Raw genomic sequence first — 20,978 nt, 5'->3', positions numbered from 1 at the left:
CCACCAGGAGAAACCTCCATTTAGAACAAGCAAACTGTCTTTGCAGTGTTCATGGGGCCTTCTTTCCTGGGCGCTTTCACCTCATTATTTCCTTGCTACTGCTGCCAGAAAGACTACATAGCCTACTCTCCAAGAAGACACAAGTTTATAACTGTTTGCCAACATCACATTTAATTACTTTCGATTTCAGAGTTCCCATTATCCGGGCAGGGAAAGCAAAAGCAAACGCTGCTGCCTTGCTCTGTGAGTTCTGAAACGTCACAGGTTAAAACAACACACACTTCTTTTTGCACCTAAAATTTTACTGTAGAAAACACAAGGATTGAAACTGAAGTTGAAGACAATTATGTGGCACTATGGTTTTTGTTTTTGATTTTGAGAGAGGGTCTTACTCTGTCAGCCAGGCTGCAGGACAGCGGCATAATCACGGCTCACTGCAGCCTCAACCTCCCCAGACTCAAGCTATCCTCCCACCTCAGCCTCCCAAGTAGCTAGAATTACAGGCATGAGCCACCACGCCTGGTTAGTTTTTGTATTTTTTATAAAGATGGTGTTTCACCATGTTGCCCAGGCTAGTCTTGAACTCCTGGGCTCAAGCAATCCTCCCACCTCGGACTCCCAAAGTGCTGAGGTCACAGGTGTGAGCCATCATGCCCAGCATGTGACGCATTTTTAACAGCAATTAATTTCTGTAGAGAACTTGAATTTGTTCCTTCTTTCCAAATCGTCGTCAATTCTTACGACATTTCCCAGAAACAAATAGTTAATAAGCTCATGCCCTAACAAAGGCTGGCTGCACTAGCATACCAAAAGGTTTCTGTACCACAAAAACAAAAAGTTTTAGCTGATACAAAACAACACATTTTTTAAAAGAAAGAAAAAGAGTCACCTGGTTATCCACTCCCTTTCCCAGCTCCTAAGATAGAATCGTGCCGAACGCAACACTACTGACCCTAAAGCCTCGAATTAGTTAGGATCTGAATGTACCAGACACCTTGATACCATCCCTCCATGCCAACCTCCCTCAGCTGACATGCTGCATCTGACTGTCTGGAGCTGTGCTAGAGAACTGGAGGTTGGGCTTCTCTTGATCTCAGACACTTCCGTATTACAGAACATTCTGATCCCAAGCCTTTCCAACTTGCACCTTAAGGAACTGGCAAGTTGACCATGAACTACCAGCTGTCGTTAACAGACTTCTTAGCAATTCCGAAGACCAAAATGTTAATGATATTTCTATATATTTAAAAAAAAAAAAAAAAAAAAAAAAAAGCCAGGCATAGTGGCTTGCGCCTGTAATTCCAGCACTTTGGGAGGCCAAGGCAGGAGGATTGCTTGAAGCCAGTAGTTCAAGACCAGCCTGGGCAACACAGTGAGACACCAGCTCTACAAAAAAATAATTTTTTTCCCCACAAAGGTAGGAGGAGAAAAACTTATCATAGAGACAAGAAGTTCACCAACAAATAAAAAATTACAAGCAAAAAACATTGTACAAACACCAAGTGGCACATTTTGTGAAAAACAATATTCACAAAATCATTCATTTAGAATATGACCGAAAGCTGTAATACATCAATTTTCTTTAACGTCAGAGAAGGCATTTCATTCTAGCTTACGTGCCAATTACCAGCAAAGTGGGAAACGATCTTCTACATCACAGATCTTCAAACCCAAAATGTGTGCATCCGAATCTGTAGAAAGCTAATAAAAGAATACAGAGACCCAGTCTTGCTGAGGTGGAAAAGATCCTGGGCCTCTGTATTTTTACCAAATTCTCAGGCGATTCAGATACATGCAAAGCTTGAGCCATCACTAGTCCTTGCTGCACAACTAAAATTACTTGGGGGGTGTTTTAAAAAGCCCAACACCCAAGCCACACCTAATTCCAGTTAAACCGGAATCACTATGGGTGGGACCCAGGTGACAGTATTTTTTTTAAATTCCCCATGTGATTCCAATGTTCAGCCAGGTATCAGTGCTTCTCAAACTTGAATTGCATAGAAATTACCTGTGGATCTTGCTAAACTGAAGCTCTAATTCAGTAGAACTAGATTGGTCTGAGAGTTCTCTCTTTTTTTTTTTAGGAGATGGAGTGTCGCTCTGTTGCCCAGGCTGGAGTGCAGTGGCGCGATCTCGGCTCACTGCAAGCTCCACCTCCTGGGTTCAAGTGATTCTCCTGCCTCAGCCTCCTGAGTAGCTGGGACTACAGGCACATGCCGCCACACCCAGCTAATTTTTGTATTTTTTAGTAGAGTCAGGGTTTCACCGTGTTGCCCAGGCTGGTCTCAAACTCCCGAGCTCAGACAATCCGCCCGCCTTGGCCTCCCAAAGTGCTAGGATTACAGGCGTGAGCCATCATGCCCAGCTGAGAGTCCTCATTTCTAATAAGTTCCCAGGTGATAGCAATGCTCCTGCTCTGGGGACCACATTTTGAGTAGCAATGAGATACATCTGTGCTGTCCAATAGGCAGCCACTAGCCACATGAGGCAATTTAAATTTTCAATTAATTAAAATAGAAAATTGAGCTCTTCAGTCACACAAGCCACATTTCAAGTACTCAACAGCTAACTGTGGCTAGTGGCCAATACAGAACATGTATAGACGTTTATAGACATCTATAGACATTTACAGAATATAGAACATTTTCATTATCACAGAGAGTTCTATTGGACACCACCACTCGATCATTCCATCATTAAAGAGTACGTAAATCTTGTAAGAGGGTCAAGTTCAAAGCAGGGATATCAGCGATTGCCTCTCAGCCTTAGAAGGAGTTTACTGGGACTCTTAGGTGATGGCTGAGGACTGATCTAAAGTGATTGATTCTGGCCAGGCATGGTGGCTCATGCCTATAATCCCAGCACTTTGGCTGAGGCCAGGGGATCACTTGAGCTCAGGAGTTCAAGGCCAGCCTGGGCAATATGGCAAAACCCCATCTCTACAAAAATTATAAAAATTAACCAGGCATGTTGGCACCCACCTCTAGCCCCAGCTACTCAGGAGGCTGAGGTGGGAGGATCACTTGAGCTTGGGGAGGTCCAGGTTGCAGTGAGCTGTGATTGTGCCACTGCACTCCAGCCCAGACAACAGAGTGAGACCCTGTCTCAATCAATTAATCAATGATGATTCTAAACACTGTCATCAGTTTGGATGAAGGATTCAAAGGCATGTACAGTAAATAAGCATATAATACAAAATGAGCAGCAAAACAAATCAGAAACCAATAAGAATAAAACAAATGAAATAGGTACAAACAGCAAGAATTATGCATAGAGATGGCAGGGGTGGGGGATGGGTAAAGCACATGAATACAAGATGGGAAATGACTAGGAACATAGCAGGAAAAGACCAGTAATAAGGGTCCACGAGTTGTGAAGAACAACAATAAAAATGCTTGTTAAAAGCATCATAAACACAGTATTAGTCAGAACTGTATCTGGCTCTAGCCTCCATTTTCCACCTCAAAGGGAATTCACATTAGAGTTGTAAAAATGACATTTTTCTTTTTTTTAAGTATTTGGGTTGGTGTGGTGGCTCGTGCCTGTAATCCCTAGACTTTGGGAGGCCAAGGCAAGAGGATCACTTAAGACCAAGAGTTTGAGACCAGCTTAGGAAATATGGCAAGACCTTATCTCTATTTTTAAAATGAAATAAAAAGCTTAATATTACAGACAATCACAATGGGAAAGCTACCCAGCAAAATACATCAAATATACAAAGGATAATTACATAAACATGCTAGTAGGTAAAAACTGAGACTAATTTGTAGCAAGAAGTATTTAGGTTACATAAAAAACTTCAGCACTAGAACAGGCTATCATAGACAGACTTAAGGCCTAGGATAAGTCATAAAGATTATAGCTATGTTCTGCACAATTGGGCTCTCCCTCTCCCTCCTCTCCCTCTCCCTCCTCTCCCTCTCCCTCCTCTCCCTCTCCCTCTCCCTCTCCTCTCCCTCTCCCTCTCCCTCTCCTCTCCCTCTCCCTCTCCCTCCTCTCCCTCTCCCTCGTCTCCCTCCTCTCCCTCTCCCCTTTCTTCGGTCTCCCTCTCCTTCTTTTTTCGGTCTCCCTCTGTTGCCGAAGCTGGACTGTGCTGCCGTGATCTCGGCTCGCTGCAACCTCCCTGCCTCAGGCTCCTGTGACTCTCCTGCCTTGGTCTGCCAGGTGCCTGGGATTGCAGGCGCGCGCCGCCACGCCTGAATGGTTTTTGTGTTTTTGGTGGAGACAGGGTTTCGACGTGTTGACCGGGCTGGTCTCCAGCTCCTGGCCTGGAGTGATCTGCCTGCCTCGGCCTCCGAGGTGCTGGGATTGCAGACGGAGTCTCGCTCACTCAATGCTCAATGATGCTCAGGCTGGAGTGCAGTGGCGTGATCTCGGCTCGCTACAACTTCCACCTACCAGCCTCCTGCCTTGGCCTCTTAAACTGCTAAGATTACAGCCTCTGCCCCGCCGCCACCCCGTCTAGGAAGTGAGGAGCGTCTCTGCCTGGCCGCCCATCGTCTGGGATGTGAGGAGCCCCTCTGCCCAGCCGCCCCATCTGGGAAGTGAGGAGCGCCTCTGCCCGGCTGCCATCCCGTATAGGAAGTGAGGAACGTCTCTGCCCGGCCACCCATCGTCTGGGATGTGAGGAGCGCCTCTGCCCCGCCACCCCGTCTGGGAGGTGAGGAGTGCCTCTGCCCGGCCGCCCCGTCTGGGAAGTGAGGAGCGCCTCTGCCCAGCCGCCACCCCGTCTGGGAGGAAGTGAGGAGCACCTCTGCCCGGCTGCCCCGTCTGGGAGATGAGGAGCACCTCTGCCCGGCCGCCCCGTCTGGGAAGTGAGGAGCGCCTCTGCCCAGCCGCCCCGTCTGGGAGGTGAGGAGTGCCTCTGCCTGGCTGCCACCCCGTCTGGGAGGAAGTGAAGAGCGCCTCTGCCCGGCAGCCCATCGTCTGGGATGTGAGGAGCGCCTCTGCCCGGCTGCCCTGTCTGGGAAGCGAGGAACGCCTCTGCCCGGCCGCCCTGTCTGGGAGGTGAGGAGTGCCTCTGCCCGGCCGCCCCGTCTGGGAGGTGAGGAGTGCCTCTGCCCGGCTGCCACCCCGTCTGGGAGGAAGTGAGGAGCACCTCTGCCCGGCCGCCCCGTCTGGGAGGTGAGGAACGCCTCTGCCTGGCCGCCACCCCGTCTGGGAGGAAGTGAGGAGCGCCTCTGCCTGGCTGCCCCATCTGGGAAGGGAGGAGCGCCTCTGCCCGGCCGCCACCCCATATGGGAAGTGAGGAGCGCCTCTGCTTGGCCACCCTGCCTGGGAGGTGAGGAGCGCCTCTGCCCAGCCGCCCCCTCTGGGAGGTGAGGAGTGCCTCTGCCCGGCCGCCACCCCGTCTGGGAGGAAGTGAGGAGCACCTCTGCCCGGCTGCCCCGTCTGGGAGATGAGGAGCACCTCTGCCCGGCCGCCCCGTCTGGGAGGTGAGGAGCGCCTCTGCCTGGCCGCCACCCCATCTGGGAGGAAGTGAGAGCGCCTCTGCCCGGCTGCCCCATCTGGGAAGGGAGGAGCGCCTCTGCCCGGCCGCCCCATCTGGGAAGTGAGGAGTGCCTCTGCCTGGCCGCCACCCCATCTGGGAGGAAGTGAGGAGCGCCTCTGCCTGGCTGCCCCATCTGGGAAGTGAGGAGCGCCTCTGCCCAGCCGCCACACCGTCTGGGAAGTGAGGAGCGCCTCTGCCTGGCCACCCCGTCTGGGAGGTGAGGAGCGCCTCTGCCCGGCCGCCCAGTGTGGGAAGTGAGGAGCACCTCTGCCCGGCCGCCCTGTCTGGGAGGTGAGGAGCGCCTCTGCCTGGCCGCCACCCCGTCTGGGAGGAAGTGAGGAGCGTCTCTGCCCGGCCACCCCGTCTGGGAAGTGAGGAGCGCCTCTGCCCGGCTGCCACCCCGGCTGGGAGGAAGTGAGGAGCGCCTCTGCCCGGCCGCCCCGTCTGAGAGGTGAGGAGCGTCTCTGCCCGGCGGCCCCGTCTGGGAAGTGAGGAGCGCCTCTGCCTGGCCGCCCTGTCTGGGAGGTGTACCCAACAGCTCCGAAGAGACAGCGACCATCGGGAGCGGGCCATGAGGACGATGGCGGTTTTGTTGAAAAGAAGGGGGGGAAGTGTGGGGAAAGGAAGGAGAGATCAGATTGTTGCTGTGTCTGTGTAGAAAGAGGTGGGCATAGGAGACTCCATTTTGTTCTGACTAGGAGAAGTTCTTCTGCCTTGGGATGCTGTTGATCTATGGCCTTTCCCCCAGCCCCCTGCTCTCTGAAACATGTGCTGTGTCAACTCAGGGTTAAATGGATTAAGGGCGGTGCAAGATGTGCTTTGTTAAACAGATGCTTGAAGGCAGCATGCTCTTTAAGAGTCATCACCACTCCCTAATCTCAAGTACCCAGGGGCACAAACACTGCAGAAGGCCGCAGGGTCCTCTGCCTAGGAAAACCAGAGACCTTTGTTCATGTGTTTATCTGCTGACCTTCTCTCCACTATTATCCTATGACCCTGCCATATCCCCCTCTCCGAGAAACACCCAAGAATGATCAATAAATACTAAAAAAAAAAAAAAAACAGAAAAAAAGATTACAGCTTTGGAAATAGGAACAGTCATCCATGGGCAGAACGGCTTAGGAGGAGATGTAAATGCAAGATGCATGAGCTGGCATCACATCAAGCTTGTTCTCGTACTAACTGTAAAACACCTTCAGCTTGATATGGTAAAGAGGAAATCTCCTTCCCTAGATAGAGTATAACAATGGACAGGTGAAGACAGGCAGCATCTCTTGTTGATTCCGGGTGGCCTCTGCTGCTCACAGAGTCAGACGTGTTACTTGACTCTTCGTCAAGCACCGGCAAGTCTCTGGATGGCTGCTGTTCTGGAAGAATGGTCAGGTCAAAAGTTGGCTACTATAGGCCGGGCACAGTGGCTCACGCCTGTAATCCTAGCACTTTGGGAGGCCGACGTGGGCGGATTACTTAAGGCCAGGAGTTTGAGACCAGCCTGGCCGACATGGTGAAACCCCATCTCTACTAAAAATACAAAAATTAGCCAGGCATAGTGGCATGCGCCTGTAGTCCCAGCTGCTTGGGAGGCTGAAGCACAAGAATCGCTTGAACCCGGAAGGCGGAAGTTGCAGTGAGCTGAGATTGCACCAGTGCACTCCAGCCTGGGGGACACAGCAAGACTGCCTCAAAGAAAAAAAAAGTTGGCTAGTTTAGAGCAGAGTTTCTCAACTGTTGACATTTGGGACTCAGTAATTCTTTGGTGCAGGGACTGTCCTGTAGAGGATATTTAGCAGCACCCCTAACCTGCACCCACCAAGTGCCAACAGCACCTGGCCAGGAAAAATGCCCAGGAGACAAAGGCCTAGATATGGTGTCCCACTGAAAGGTATGGAAACATACAAACTACACTTAAAAATTAAAAGGAAAAATATTTAAGGGGCTATTCCGGGGATAAGCTACTAATAACCTTTTGAAAGGGAAAGGATACAACACTGAAATAGCAAAATTTGAATTTATCTTTGGAAAAATGTTACAAGCTGAAATGTCCTAAAATGGTTTTTAAGTTAAAGGCAATTTTTAAATCTTACAGAAGCTAAAAACATAACTTTAACAGTGCGATGGTCTCCCTGTGATTTTTATTTTGCTCTGTTTCACTGAAGCTGCTTTCAGTAACAAAGAATGGGATTCTCATTAGAGGATGCTTCCTTCAGTGCCAAAACCATTAAGCAAAGCAAATGTACTTAGTCTAGTTCCAAAATATTAATTCATTTTAGGTAAACACATATAAATATGTGCACATAACCTCTTAAAAGAGGCAAGCTAGGCCGGGTGCAGTGGCTCACATCTGTAATCCCAACACTTTGGGAAGCCAAGGCAGGCGGATCACCTGAGGTCAGGAGTTCAAGACCAGCCTGGCCAACATGTTGAAACCCTGTCTTTACCAAATACAAAAATTAGCTGGGCGTGGTGGCACACCCCTGTAATCCTAGCTACTCGGGAAGCTGAGGCAGGAGAATCACTTGAACCCGGGAGGTGGTGAGGTCAGGAGTTCGAGACCAACCTGGCCAACATGGTAAAACCCCGTCTCTACTAAAAATACAAAAATTAGCCGGGTGTGGTGGCTCCTGCCTGTATGCCTGTAGTCCCAGCTACTCGGGAGGCTGAGGCAGGAGAATTGCTTGAACCCACGAGGTGGAGGTTGCAGTGAGCCAAGATGGTGCCACTACACTCCAGTCTGGGCAACAGAGCAAGACTCTTTCTCAAAAAAAAAAAAAAAAGAGGCAAGCTAAAATCCTACCTATGGACTGGGCATGGTGGCTCACGCCTGTAATCCCAATGTTTTGGGAGGCTAAGGCAGGAGGATCGGTTGAGCCCAGGAGATCGAGACCAGCCCAGGCAACACAGCAAGGCACTGTCTCTACCAAAAATAAAGAAAACATTCCAGGCTATGAATTATTCTTGAAACCTCTGATACCAGCAGTAACAACCTGGCCTTGCTGGCTTTGGTCAGTGGTCATAGCAGCTGACAAAAGTATTTTGTCCACTAGAGGGAACCCAGCTTACCATATTGTTCCCTAAACAAATAGAAGCACAGCAGTGAACAAAATAGGAAAGAGAAACCTTTGTGTAAGTGTAGGGGGCGTGTGTGTTGCATGCAGGGGAAAAGAAGGCAGGAAAATAATAAAACTGCAGAGCTAGACTTTTTGCCTCTAGGTCACCTTAATATATTTGTATGAAGAAAGAAAACAACGCATTTCAAAGCATTTCATTTCCCTGTGCAAGATAAATAAAAAGGCAATATTCTATTTATCAGCTAGTCTAAAAAAAATCTTTTATTTACATAGAAGTCCCTAAGATTTCTCTGTATCTTACTAAAAATAATCTATTTCCTTATGGGTCAGAGCCAGTAGGCTTTGTTCATAACAAGTGTTTTCTGCACCTAGAAGTAACCACCTCCTAGGCACAAAGCAAAATCCATTATTGGGAAGTCTAAGAAATGTTTAAAAGTTCATTAAATCAATGCTTAGAAGAACCACAGGTAAAGCTTTTAAGGCACCTGTGAAGCAGAAACTCTCATTAACTGTCAAGTGGTTTTTGAAATAAGGACAAATCAGCTTATTTTTAAACCATTCCTTTAATTACAAAATAATAAAAGATCATTGTAGAAATTTCAGAAAATGCAAATAAGCTTAGAAAAAAATGTTTTGTTTGTTTGTTTTTTGAGACAAGAGTCTCCTTCTGTTACCCAGGCTGGAGTGCAGTGGTATGATCTCGGCTCACTGCAACCTCTGCCTCCCGGATTCAAGCAATTATCCTGCTTCAGTCTCCTGAGTAGCTGGGATTACAGGTGCCAGCCACCACATCCGGCTATTTTTTGTATTTTTAGTAGAGACGGGGTTTCACCATGTTGGCCAGACTGGTCTCGAACTCCTGACCTCAAGTAATCCGCCTGTCTCAGCCTCTCAAAGTCCTGGGATTACAGCCATGTAATCCAGCCAGAAAGTTTTTCTTTTTCTTTTACTTTTTTTTTTTTTTTTTTTTGAGACGGAGTTTCACTCTTGTTGCCCAGGCTGGAGTGCAGTGGTGCAATCTTGGCTCACCGCAACCTCTGCCTCCCGGGTTCAAGTGAGTCTCCTGCCTCAGCCTCCTAAGTAGGAGGCGGGAGTGCAGTAACAGAAGGAGACTCTTGTCTCAAAAAACAAAAAAACAGCCTCCTGAGTAGGATTACAGGCATGCGCCACCACGCCTGGCTAATTTTGTATTTTTAGTAGAGATGGGGTTTCTCCATGTTGGCCAGGCTGGTCTCAAACTCCCGACCTCAGGTGATCCACCCGCTTCGGTCTCCCAAAGTGCTGGGATTACAGGCGTGAGCCACCGTGCCTGGCCTTTTTTTTTTTTTTAAAGACAGAGTCTCACTCTGTCCTCCAGGCTGGAGTAGAGTGGCATGATCTTGGCTCATCGCAACGTCCACCTCCCAGATTCAAGCAATTCTCCTGCCTTAGTCTCCCGAGTAGCTGGGATTACAGGCATATACCACCAAGCCAGGCTAATTTTTGTATTTTTAGTAGAGACAAGATTTCCCCATGTTGGCCAGGCTGGTCTTGAACTCTTGACCTCAGGTGATCTGCCGGCCTTGGCCTCCCAAAGCCCTGGGATTACAGGTGTGAGACACCGTGCCCAGCCCAGAAAGTTTATAAAATCACTTTTAACCCCATCGTCCAGAAATAACTACTACATGTATCTTTCTGGTTTTATCTATGCATATAATCATCTATATTTTTAATGTATGTAAATTAAATCTTTTAAACTATTTTCATTTCACATCTCTCTATATAAATACATATATTTTAACATACAAATATACACATTCATATATTTATTGAGACAGGGTCTTGCTCTATTGCCCAGGCTGGAATACAGCGGTGCCATCATGGCTCACTGCAGCCTCAAACGCCTGAACTCCTGTCTCGGCCTCCTGAGCAGCTAGAACTAGAAGTGTGCACCACCACACCCAGCTATTTTTATTTTTATTTTTGAAATGGAGTCTCACTATGTCGCTCAGACTGGTCTTGAATTCCAGGGCCCCAGTGGTCCTCTGACCTTGGCCTCCCAAAGTGCTGGGATTACAGGTGTGATCATGCGTGGCCACATTTATAAATTTTTTAATGGTTATATAGTATTTCACAGAATGTACTGCACCATAACTTATGTTTTATTTTTTAAATTTATGTATTTTATTTATTTATTTTTTTGAGATGGAGTGTCACTCTGTTGCCCGGACTGGAGTGCAAAGGCACAATCTCAGCTCACTGCAACCTCCACCTCCTAGGTTCAAGCGATTCTCCTGCCTCAGCCTCCCGAGTAGCTGGGATGACAGGCATGCACCACCATGCCCAGCTAATTTTTGTATTTTAGTAGAGATGGGGTTTCACCATGTTGGCCAGGCTGGTCTCAAACTCCTGACCTCAAGTGATCCACCCACCTCAACCTCCCAAAGTGCTTGGGATTACAGGCGTGAGCCACCATGCCCAGCTTTGCATTAAAAAAAAATTTTTTTAAACATTCTCTACTATTGATATTTAATTTAGATTGCTTCCAATGAAAGGCCCTTTAAGGGCTCCTCTCTTCCTATGTGACATTGTCCCAAAAGTGGCGCTGACACTTCCTCAGAAAAGCCTTCACTATAAAACACCAAGTACACAGCCTAGAAAAAAACTCAGTTGATTTTGGCTCGAGTTCTTCCACCTCAGGCACCCCCTGTGATTCTCTCTTCCAGTTTCTCATGGGTCTGCAGCCTCCTCCGTCCAGCATTCAGATCCAGGCTCACAGAAATCCCCATTTTTTCTTTCTTCTCTCACACCCAACTTTCCCATTGTGCAAGAGTGAAGGGAAAACTTTCCAAATATCCTGATTGTGTAGGAGTGAAGGGAAAACTTCCCAAACAATCCCCAGTCCCCCCGAGCTGGTATTTCAAAAACACACGAGGCTGGATGTGGTGGCTCACGCCTGTTATCCCAGCACTTTGGGAGGCCGAGGCGGGTAGATCACCTGAGGTCAGGAGTTCAAGACCAGCCTGGTCAATATGGTGAAAGCCTACCTCTACTAAAAATACAAAAATTAGCCAGGCACGGTGGTGGGTGCCTGTAATCCCAGCTACTCAGGAGGCCGAGGCAGGAGAATTGCTTGAACCCGGGAAACAGAGGCTGCAGTGAGCTGAGATTGTGCCACTGCACCCCAGCCTGGGTGACAGAGTGAAACTCTGTCTCAAAAAAAAAAAAAAAAAAAAAACCACATGGGCCTTTCTTTGACAATTACATTCCTGTTACTGCAGAAACTGTGTCCAACTCTCCTTCCAGTGCTGGAAGCAGCCAGGCTTGCAGTGGCATCCCGATGATCAAAACAATGCACTTGCCTCTCCCTCAGAAAGCATCCTACGTACCACAAGGGTTAATGGCCTAATTCTTTATTATCTTCCCCATCCACATTCATCACAAGACACCCTGCCCAGGAAGGCAAGAATGAGAGGTTATTGTTAAGACAGAATGAATGAGACAATGTGTAGTTCTGTTCCTCTGACCTGACAATGTGACCGAGGCAGGGGCTCTGTGACCAGAGAGGGGCCCTGGCTAGCCTCTGTGTGTCCCAGCACAGCTGCCTCCTTGTGCTGTGGAGAAACAAACCTGGCTCAGAAGTCTCTCATCCCAGATGCTTCGCCCTCAAGAGCACCAGAGGAAGCTGAGAAATTCAAGAGCACCAGAGGAAGCTGAGAAATTTGAGATGCTGCCTAGAGCCCACACTGCCTCTCAGTGGATCTCTTGGATCCAATTCCTGGCTGCCCTTTCTTATTCCAGGTATCCCTAGGACTGGAGTTATGATCAGTCTTTTCTTCTTTAATATATAAATGGTGATGAGTGTCTGGGAATGAGATGCCAGATCAAGAATGCCATCTGTACAAGGATCTTGGGAAGAAGGTCAGTTGCTTGCATCTCTAATCATCAATTAGGTTTAGGAAAACTGAGTCATGGCATTTGTATGCCACACCAGTAACACATCCAGTCCCATCAAGAGCTACATGGTCCCTCCAAGCACCGAGAGCGGGGAGGTACTTCTATAGAGGTGTGTAGGAAAGGCAAAGGCATTTTTGTTCACTGAACTGGCACATGCTTCCCCACAGAAGCTGTTCAAATGCATACCGTACTTTCTGGAAAAATCTTGTCTCTCAGAGTTGATGATTAAGACTTTTCTCAAAGACCAGAGTCAAGAGCCAAAAGAAAAGGCCACAGAAGAAACCAGAATCCTTCTCTTGGAAGTTCAAAGTCTTGTTCTACCCACCAGCTTACATCAGGTTTCTAAAGGGGAGGAGTTTCAGGAAGTTGCCGGAGGTCATGAGAAGAGCAAAGATTTCTTTATGGCACTGTTTTTTTCCATTCCAAACAAATAAAACAGAAACAAAACAAAATCCCAAACTCAAAATACAACTTCAGAGAACACCCCAGATTTCCCAAAGACAGACTCACTCTGTAGCCACTATCTGGGGGATGGGTTCATCTAGCAGTTCCAAGCTGTGCAGGATCCAATAGCAGAGCCATGGGCGGCTGGCATCCAGACACTGGGAGAGAGACAGGAGAGAAAACATCCCTTATTCACAATCACTCCAAGACACTGCTACCAAGGCTGTATCTGTCTCACTCCCAGCAGCCTGGCAAGGGGGAGGACGGCACCCTTGCTCAAACAACAATCAGTGAATAAAGGACACTTTGCTTTGTGGCCTTAGCCAGGAGCTGAAATGACCATCTGTTTAAAAAAAAAAAAAAAAAGAAAGAAAGAAAGATAACAAGGCCGGGCGCGGTGGTTCATGCCTGTAATCCCAGCACTTTGGGAGGCCAAGGTGGGTGGATCATTTAAGGTCAGGAGTTCAAGACCAGCCTGGCCAACATGGCGAAATCCTGTCTCTATTAAAAATACAAAAATTAGCTGGGCATGGTGCTGTGCGCCTGTAATCCCAGCTACTTGGGAGGCCGAGGCAGGAGAATCACTTGAACCCGGGAGGCAGAGGTTGCAGTGAGCCGAGATGGCACTACTGTGCTCCAGCCTAGGCGACAGAGCAAGACTCCGTCTCAAAAAAAAAAAAAAAAAAAGAAAAGAAAGAAAAGAAAAAAAAGACAACAGGATTAAAAAAAAAGGTGACCCTGAACCCAGTGGATCCCTCCCTGGCAGGCACCTAAGGAAGGCTGAGCAGAGGACTTCCTACAGGCTAGGAGGTTAGGGGCTGCTATTTTCTCGGTATAGAACCAAGGAGATATACACTCTCTGAAGAGATTTCCTAGCTTAACTCAATCACTGATTCAACAAATATTTGATAGTATCTACTTGTGCCAAGCACTGTATTAGACACTGGGGGGATGATAATAAAACTTGGTTTCTACTGTTTATTTTTTTGAGACAGGGTCTTGCTCTGTCACCCAGGCTAGAGTGCAGTGGTATGATCTCAGCTCACTGCAGCCTCAACCTCCCAGGCTCAAGCAGTCCTCCCACCTCAGCCTCCTAAGTAGCTGGGACTAGGGGCACACACCACCATGCCTGGCTAATTTTTGAAGTTTTTATAGAGACAGGGTCCCACTGTGTTGCCCAGGCTGGTCTTGAACTCCTGGGCTGAAGCAATTCACCTGCCTGAGGCTCTCAAAGTGCTGAGATTACAGGCATGAGCCACCATGCCTGACCTGGTTTCTGTTCTTGAGATGCTTGGGATATAGAATGCGTGTGGTTACCTGTAGGGGAAGAGAGCACTGAACAGACATGTAAGTTACCTCATGTCTTTCTGGAACCAACACGTGTACATATACTTGGAGAAATGCTGTAATGGACAAAAACAGAGTTTTGAGGGAGCACATGGAAGAGACCGACTAATTCTGCCTGGGGAGCTAGGAAAGGCTTCCAAAGGCAAAATGCAGACGGCTCTTGATCCTAATTAAACCACAAATGATTACTGAGCATTCAAGGCTAGGCAGGGTAGGTAGGAGTACTGCTCCAGTTTTATAAATTAAAATAGATAAATGAGGTCCAAAGATTAACCTTTTTCAGATTATAAAAATAGCAAATGTCAGAGGTGAAACAAGAACCTAGGTTTTTAGACTCAATCCAGTGTTCTTTCTGTTGGCCCTAGCTGCCCTCTTCAAAACTGTGCTGATATCCCCAGCTGTGGCTAACCCGCCACCTGGAAGGTAGGCTGCTGAGCTACTGAAGACACTGCCAGGGATGCAGCTTAAGTTTGAATCCCAGCTCCTCATCTTACTAGCTATGTGCCTTTGAGTAAATGATTTAATTTTACTATGCCCATTTCATTATCTGCAAAAAACAAAAGATTGATCGACCTCACGTAGTTACAAGATTTAAATAAGAGAATGCAACTGGGCGCAGTAGCTCACGCCTGTAACCCCAGAGCCTTAGAAGACTGAGGCAGGTGGATCACTTGAAGTCAGGAGTTCGAGACCAGCCTGGCCAACATGGTGAAACCCTGTCTCTACCAAAAATACAAAAATTAGCCAGGTGTGATGGTGCACACCTGCAATCCCGGCCACTCAGGAGGCTGAGGCAATAGAATCGCTTGAACCTGAGGCGGAGGTTGCAGTGACTCACGATCATGCCACTGCACCCCAGCCTGGGAAATACAGCGAGACTCCATCTCATAAATAATGAGAGAATGCATGGTAAGCTTTCAGCACACTGTTCAATAAATTGTTAGCTGATATGGTACCAACTGTCACATAACTATTGAGGACTTGAGTCAAGGATTGAAAATTCATAGCCCACAGGCCAAATCTAGCCCATGGATGTGTACTGTTTAACTGGAAGTAAACAGCATTTGTCAGCAGAGTCACATGAAAACGTGATTTCCGGCTTCACTTGGCGAAAAAAAAAAAAAAAGAAAGAAAGATGATTTGGCAACCCTGGATCTGCATTCCTAGATGGCAGCAATGGGCAGGAATGAAGTAAGGGCACGGGGTCTCCAGTTAGCCTCAGTCTCCATGCAGCCCACTTCACTGATTTATGCTGCCTGCCTGGGGCTTACAGGCATTTGAGTTGGCAAATCATTGCCACAAATAATCAAATGTGGAACCCAAATAAAAAACAGATTAAAAATAGAGATGCTGCTCTGTGTTAAGCAGGGCAGAAAGATTGGAGCCTTCCTGTTCACATTCACCCTTTGCCTGCCACTCAATCCCATCCAATATCTGTCCCCCTCCACCGTCACCCAGCCCTGAGGTTGCTCTGGGAAATATTAAAGATCTACTCTTAAATAGTAGTGTTAAATTGCAAGGACCACTCTCTATACTGGTCCTCTAGTCAGTATAGAAATTAGATCTTATTACAAGAAAGGGTTTTTTGTCTCTTTAATGAAGACATGAAAAGTAATGTACTAGAAGGAGTGGTGAAGTTGGAAAATTTGTAACCATCATAATACAGACTTAACAGGTTTGGACAATAGTCCTCAATAAATGAGCAAGAAATTAGATCAGCTTATAGGGCAAAGGGTTAAGGGTGAACAGGTTAACTGGCTTTTAGCCAGCTGTCAAGGAGGTCTAGATAAAGCACGTGAACCCCTCAGTTATCATCTGGTAACAGAAGAAAGCCCCATCCTATCGAGGGTGCTCCAATCACTCTGGAAGAGACTAGGTTCTGCCCTTTCAGGGCTGGAGTCCCAGCTCTGTGACAGCACCCTACCTCCTGCCAGAGCCACAGAGAACAAAGAGTGACTCTGCAACAGGTCAGCCCCAAGAGTCTTTTACGTTTAAATAGAAAAAGGAGGAGGATTTGGTGGATAATTTGACAGCAAGAGTTCCTGGGTAATGTGTTTACCTCATAGGCATCTGTCAGTTGTCGAAGGCCTCTTTTCAGATAATGGAAGTGCTTCTCCCTCTGCAAAACAAGCCTGGAAAGACAAACAGCTTATAAGCCCATTCTAATAGCTTATGCTTCCACCATACACACGTATACGCACGTACACACACACGGGTACACACTCAGCTTCAGGACGTCCCCCTGCAGTCACTGGCTGGATAACCAGCAACTTCTCTGGTTCCAAAGAGCAACTAAACCAGAGAAAAGAAGCTCTTATCTGCATGTCTCTAAAGCATCTGAATACCATGCCAGCTGACATTTTGAGTGCGATTGTCTCCTAAAGGCAGTGACTTTGGGCTAACAGAAAAGCCGCAATGAGCACATGCAGCCAAGCAATGACAGTCCACCCAGAAACTTCCTCCAGCATCTAAGAACAGATATCTTTGTGGCTCCCCATCCTATAAGCAATTTAAATCTGAGCCTCGCCACTTCCCTGCCTCAGCCGCTGTCATTTCAGTCACCCCTTCTGGGAAGACTTCTCCAAGGCCAGTAGTTTACTCCCTGCCTGCCTCTCGGTTATCCATCTATTATTCCCTCCCTGAAATTCCACCTCCCACGTGTGACCCACAGCCCTGGCCAGAGGACCGTGTTCTGCAGCCAGTCGCTGTCCTTGGCTTTCAAGTCAGCAATACTGGCTTTAAGATGGAATGTGCCGCCCATGGCCACCTGCACAGGCCGGGCAAAACACAGAGGCTGCACTTCTTTCTTGGTCTGGCAGAAGAGCTTGTGTGACTAGGGTAGGAAGGAAAAAGCACAGATTGTCAAGATGTTCCCTGCGCTTGCAGATTACAGAAACAAAGGAAAGAGAACCATTCCCTTTGCTAGGTAGTCAATTCCACAATTGTTTATCAAATTCCCACTGTACTTGGCTCAGAATAAGAGCCTTCATGTAGTCTTCTCTTTTTTTTTCCTGAGACGGAGTCTCGCTCTGTCACCCAGGCTGGAGTGCAGTGGTGTGATTTCAGCTTACTGCAACCTCCACCTCCTAGGTTCAAGCTATTCTCCTGCCTCAGCTGCCTGAGTAGCTGGGATTACAGCACGTGCCACCACACCCAGCTAATTTTTGTATTTTTAGTGGAGACGGGGGTTTCACCATGTTGGCCAGGCTGGTCTTGAAATCCTGACCTCAGGTAATCCACCCGCCTCGGCCTCCCAAAATGCTGGGATTACAGGCGTGAGCCACCGCGCCCAGCCCTTCATGTAGTCTTTACCTCAAAAACTCTTCCAATTCAGAAATGAGGTAAGTATATCAATGGCTACAAGGAAAGAATGGGTAGGTTTCCTAAGGGAAAAACATAAAATTCTACTGAGGCTCAAAAGGGAGGGGATATCTCATGAAGAAAGGAATGATCAGGAAAGTTTGTGTGAAAAAGGAGGAATGTGCGATGAGCGGCCCTGGCAGAAGGAGAAAATTTTAATTCAAGTTTAAATAGCTGCAGGTAGCTAATGGCTACTCTACTATGCAGCACAGGTATAAAGCGTGCAAGAGGAGTGACAGGTGGGAGAATCTGACCTCAATACAGGGATGAAAGAGGAATGGGAGGAAAGAAGCTAGGACCCTTTTTAAAAAAAAAAAAAAAAAGGATCTGGGATGCTGACTGAGGCATTTCTACTCAATTTACTAGGCAAAGGGAAGTCCTGAAGGTTTTTGAGATGAGGAAAGAAATGATCAGAACTGTGCTTTAGAAAAACAGTAGGTACTCAGTATGTGTTTACAAACTGAAGTAACTGAAAACACCGCAGTGGGCAGACAGATGGGGTGGGAAGACAGGGTTAGAAGCTCTGAGGAGCTGACCCAGTCGGGGCTACTTAGGGCCTGAACTAGTGTGTGACCCGTGATCAGCCGACTTTTGGATGTGCGGGTTTTAGGATGCTGGAAGTGCATTCAGGTGAGGATGTCAATCAGGCTGCTGGACACACACGTGAGGCTCAGGAGAGGGATTCAGGTTACACACACAGACTAGGAAGCATTTGTCTGCACACAAGTGACAGGTGAAGCCACAGAAGGTGACAGGGCAGAGACAGAAGCCTGAAAACAAAACTGTGGGAAGACCCATCTCTAAGGCTTTGGAGGAGCCAGTGAAGGAGAGAAACAGGAGAGTTTACCTACGCTGGGGAAGAGCAAAGGAAGTGTCATGTTACAGGCCATCAGGGAGGAGAGAATTTCAGGAAGGTGTTTAACAGTGGCAGATGCTGCAGCAAGACAGGGGAAAAGACAACAAACCACAGAAGGGCTGGAGACCTCCAAGAGCATTCAGAGCACAGGCGAAGGCAAATTGTAAACAAGAGAAGGCCAGACTCAGTTTCACTTTCAGGAAAGTCCACTCAGGACGCAGGGAGCACCCATCTGTGTGGGCAGAGTGTTGTCCAGCACTGGGGTAGAGGCTGCTCTGTACCCTAGAGCAACAGTCCAGAGGTGGACACAGATGTGAAATGACAAGCAGAGCCCTGTCCAATAAATGCTGTGATCAGCCACGGGAAGAGATGGAGGGTCAGAAAACTCTTCCCAAAGGGAACAGCATTGAGTTTAAGGCTGGAAGGACATGACTTGAGCAGGCAAAATAAAGAAAACACCATGACACATTTGAGTTAGTTTAGTTCAGCTGGATCAAAAGTACAAGGCAGTAAGCAGAGAAATTCCACATTAGAAATGCAAAAGCTCAGAGGAAATCCATAGGGAAGGTCTGTAAAGAGGATGGAGGAGGGCTGGGATGAGGGTATAGTAGGAGAGGTGAGCCTGGAATAAGGAAGGATGCTACATTCTTTGAGTGAGAAATGATGGGTACAAAGCTAGTGAAATATAGATCTCTGATGTGGGAAGAAGGAAACAGGAAAGTCAGGTGGGTCGGCCTCGATTTTCTCAGGAACTAGGAGTGAAGATGGTGGGAGAGCTGTGGAGTGGCCACAGTGGTGCGTGTGTTAGGGAATCTACATGAGACGAATAAAAGGATTATAAGGCAGTTAGTGAAGGGCCAGTGAAATTAAGAAGTATAACATTTTGGTGAAGCCAGTCAGCAGCCTCAGGAGAAACCAAGCCTGCTGACACCTTGGTCTTAGACTTCTGGCCTCCAGAACTGTGAAAAAATAAATCTCTGTGGTTTAATGCACCCCATCCGTGATACTGTGTTATGGCAGCCCAAGCTGACTAATACCCTCACCGGTCCTTCATTCTCAACTCACCTCTATCCAAAAATCTTTTCTGTGTAGGAAGTTAAGAAAGAAAAGGTAGAGCTCTTCCTATCTTTACCTGAACAATTCAGCCCCAAAACCATTCAATTACATGGAGCAGAATAAGACAGGCTTTGTGCAGGACTTGAGGGGGTGCAGGGTGGGATGCAGGCTGTCAGTTCAAGCGGATGAGGAGGGCACTGTGTCACTGTGCAGAGGGTGACAGGAGAGCAAGTGGGAAAATCTATTAAGGCTATGGGAAGTCAGGTTTCCACTGTCTGAGAAGGAACTTACACATCTGTGTGTACTGGGTAATGATTTAAATAGAATTTCTTATGAGGGGTGAGCCCACTGGGCTTCCAGACTCTTCACAATGTGCCTCCACCCACACTACTCTCCAGCCTCATCTCCGCTCCTGAGCTCTGGTCATGCTGCCTTCTTTGAGCTCCGCTCCTTTCAGTCTCCTGGCTTTAGCACATACTGTTCCCTCTGCCTGGAACACTCTCCCCATCCTTTAAGTTAGCTACCCCTATTCCACCTACAGATTCAGCTTAAATGTCACTTTCTCTAAGAAGCCTTCCCCAACTTCCCAATCCAAATTAGATTCTCCCAGTGATTCTCTCTCTCAAATTATCCCATTGGTAACTGTATATTTGTGTTCATTTGTTTAATGTCCACCTCCCCCACTAGACCAAGAGCCCAGCAGGGGCAGGCCCAGGGCTAGCCTTGCTCACGCTGACTTCCCTGAGCCCAGCAGAGTGTCCTGTCCTTTGGAGACTCTCTAGATACTGCTGCTGAAAGAGAGGATCACACAAAGGCAGCAGAATGGAATGAGAGCAAAGCCACTTCCTCCCCCCAAACCTGGGCCATCCTGGGAAACATGCATTTGATTGTGACAGATGAGAGGACAGGGGATTCAGTCCATTGCTGGTTCCTGGGGACTTTCTAAACTCACTAAAGCCAGGGGCCTCTCTAGTCAAAAATTAAGCACCTGGCATGTAAGTAATAAAGCAGTCGAGGAAAGGTGAACTTATTTGTGAGACCTTGGAAAGAACAACAGTAAGAAGGGAATACATTCTCTACCTGCTCAGGATCTGGGAAATTCTAAAATTGTATCACATACAGGAATGGTAGAAAACACGGCAGCTAAGGTGGTGCCTGCGAGAGACCTGCTTTGAGAACTTTTAACTCAGAGTATTCTGGCTTCAGAGCCATTGTCAGCACTTAACCTCCGGGGCTCTATTAGCACAGGGACATTATCAATATTTCTCACTTCTGAGGAGCACGAGGCTCCTGTGCCCAGGAGAAAACAAATTTAAAAATTACATGTGAGCGAGGTATCTGTAGTTTATGCATTTCAGGTTTCTTATTAAAGCCAAGGTGATAAATGCAAAAGGGTACATTCAAAAGGGTGTGAAACCGT

At 47.5% G+C, this 20,978-nt stretch overlaps 1 protein-coding gene across 1 annotated transcript in view; it reads right to left on the bottom strand.

Moving 5' to 3' along the window:
* Positions 1-20,978, bottom strand: part of FNTB (farnesyltransferase, CAAX box, beta) — an 80,298-nt gene that overhangs the window by 35,659 nt on the left and 23,661 nt on the right. The window contains exons 3-4 of the mRNA XM_054449900.2: positions 16,346-16,418; positions 13,006-13,097 (exon numbers count right to left, since the gene is read on the bottom strand). Coding sequence (XP_054305875.1) covers positions 13,006-13,097; positions 16,346-16,418 — 165 coding nt within the window. The remainder of the gene's footprint in view (positions 1-13,005; positions 13,098-16,345; positions 16,419-20,978) is intronic.

The sequence above is a fragment of the Pongo pygmaeus genome, chromosome 15 (genome assembly GCF_028885625.2).
Source record: "Pongo pygmaeus isolate AG05252 chromosome 15, NHGRI_mPonPyg2-v2.0_pri, whole genome shotgun sequence".
In the NCBI taxonomy this organism is placed as follows: domain Eukaryota; kingdom Metazoa; phylum Chordata; class Mammalia; order Primates; family Hominidae; genus Pongo; species Pongo pygmaeus.
Note: the sequence above shows the minus strand (reverse complement) of the source record. Positions and strands in the feature narration are given on the sequence as shown.